The sequence below is a fragment of the Phytophthora infestans genome, genomic scaffold, assembly GCF_000142945.1.
Source record: "Phytophthora infestans T30-4 supercont1.13 genomic scaffold, whole genome shotgun sequence".
Classification (NCBI taxonomy): domain Eukaryota; phylum Oomycota; class Peronosporomycetes; order Peronosporales; family Peronosporaceae; genus Phytophthora; species Phytophthora infestans.
In genome coordinates this window covers 299,583-301,508 of record NW_003303746.1, presented here as the reverse complement: position 1 = coordinate 301,508, position 1,926 = coordinate 299,583, and the positions used below count along the sequence as shown (strand labels likewise).

The following is a 1,926-nucleotide window of genomic DNA, read 5'->3' as shown; positions in this document are numbered from 1 at the left end:
CGTTTCGAGCGATAATTAATTAGTTTGAACTCACCTTCGCGAACGTCTTGCTTTAGATAATAATTGTCTGATTTATAACCTCCATGCTTAAAAATAGGCTCAATAGGGATACGATTCTTTCGAAGTAGCTTTCCATAGAACGACAAGAACCAATAGAGACGTTCTCGACTTAGGTTGTGATCTTCTCCAGTATCAGCACTCTTAGTGGATTGCTCAATACCAGACTTCTTTCGCTTTTCTTCATCCTCTTTACATCTCTAACACCCTCATCATCTCGAATCATATCTCTTACATAGCTTTCAGACACAATCCAACTAAGTTTGGATGGAATTGACTTAACTTTGCAATTAGATGAAAATCTAACGATATCACCATCTTTTCCGATGTAATATTTGCTCATTGGTCGCGCATTCATATCGCCTTAAATTTTGATAGTACTGGATTACGCTGATATAACCCAATGAGATGTTCGTGAGACATTTTCAGCAGCCAATAGTGGTTCGATCGTTTCCTTAGTTTTTTCTTCTACTGAAGATGGAAGAGGGGGCTCTCGGAACTCGGTCCGAGAGTCTCCGACCTCGAACGTCGTTCGTCTTTTATCTTCAGGGATTTCTTGGGATTTAGTTGAAGGGCGGTGCCCGAGAACCTTGGCTCTCAATGTCCTCATTAGCCACAGATTCTTGCACAATTTTCTCCAATGGTGTTTGAGTTCCGTCTTGCAAGCCTACCGTGGTATCAACTACTATAGGAGGCTTTTTTAAAAGACCATCATCAGTCTGAATAGACGAATCCTGAGTGGATTGTCTAAAGACTGAGATGGTATTCATGACATCTGATGCCCATTGAGCATCTGCGTACATTCCTCGCTTCTGCTCCTCTCGTCTTACACGGCGCTTGACGCGTTCAAGCAGATCGAGGCGTTTTTGCTCGCGTTGAGCTAGTGAAGTAAAGTTTGGGAACATTTTCCGATGATGCTATATACCAATCTCGAAATTAATTCCTGAATCGTGGTTTATATTCAATCTTCCCTAGTTGAGCTGATCGCTGGGCGTGTTGCTCCTCCCAGTTCTGCATCGTGTATTTATGAACTATTGCATTCCTTCTCTCGAGCAAGGAGATATACGATTGTTGGCACTCATCGAAGGGGAGATCAAAAATCTCTTCGATCTCCTCTTTGGAACGAGGATCGTTGCAGATGAATCGATATGGTGTGTGCTGTTCCAGCTGATCCAGTCGATATTTGATATAATCACAGCGATTGATATCTACTATCATTCGATGATAAGCGTTTAGCTTCTCACTGAAAGTACGAACACGTTGATGCATCTTCTTGAGCTCCGTTTTGAACATCTGGATCTTGCAATCTTTTTCATGCTGGAAGCAATATCCGGAGGGTAGAGCCTCTCGCGAGCATTGCTCGACAGATTTGGTCCTTGCGCGGCAAGTCATGGCAAGGCAGAGTCCGCTCGGACGGGGTTTCACCGCGTCATAAGGCGACTTATGTCGTCGAATCGCAAATAAAGAGCCGGTTCCTACAAAGCTCCAAATGAGCTCAAAGTGGTTCAATCTGAAGCGACGGACGCAACTATATATCGAGGGGATATTATCGAGGCGGAGAGGATATTGGATGCCAAAAAAATGCGGAAGGGGAAGTATAAATACCTAATCAAATGGGTCGGTAATGAGCCAGACTCCTGGGAGCCACAAGATAATCTCAGACTTATTAATAAGAACAAGATGAGTACTTTGGAAAAGAATTACTTCACGACCGTAGGAGCCAGTAATTAAGCCTCAATATCAAGTGACTTAAGATCATTAGGTAGCTTTATCGCTAGAGGCTTCACTTCCTCTTTTAGCACAAAGTGGTATGGTTCATTTTTTTTAGCAGAGTTCCTTACTACTTTAAGAGGGGTAGAGTACTCGCTG

At 43.0% G+C, this 1,926-nt stretch overlaps 1 protein-coding gene across 1 annotated transcript; it reads right to left on the bottom strand.

The window, feature by feature from the left end:
• Positions 1–993: 993 nt before the first annotated feature.
• Positions 994–1,449, bottom strand: PITG_08251 (uncharacterized protein; the record flags this gene model as incomplete). The annotated part of the gene is made up of 1 exon (XM_002903626.1): positions 994–1,449. One exon carries the CDS (start codon positions 1,447–1,449, stop codon positions 994–996), a length of 456 nt encoding a protein of 151 aa, XP_002903672.1.
• Between the last annotated feature and the right edge of the window lie 477 nt (positions 1,450–1,926).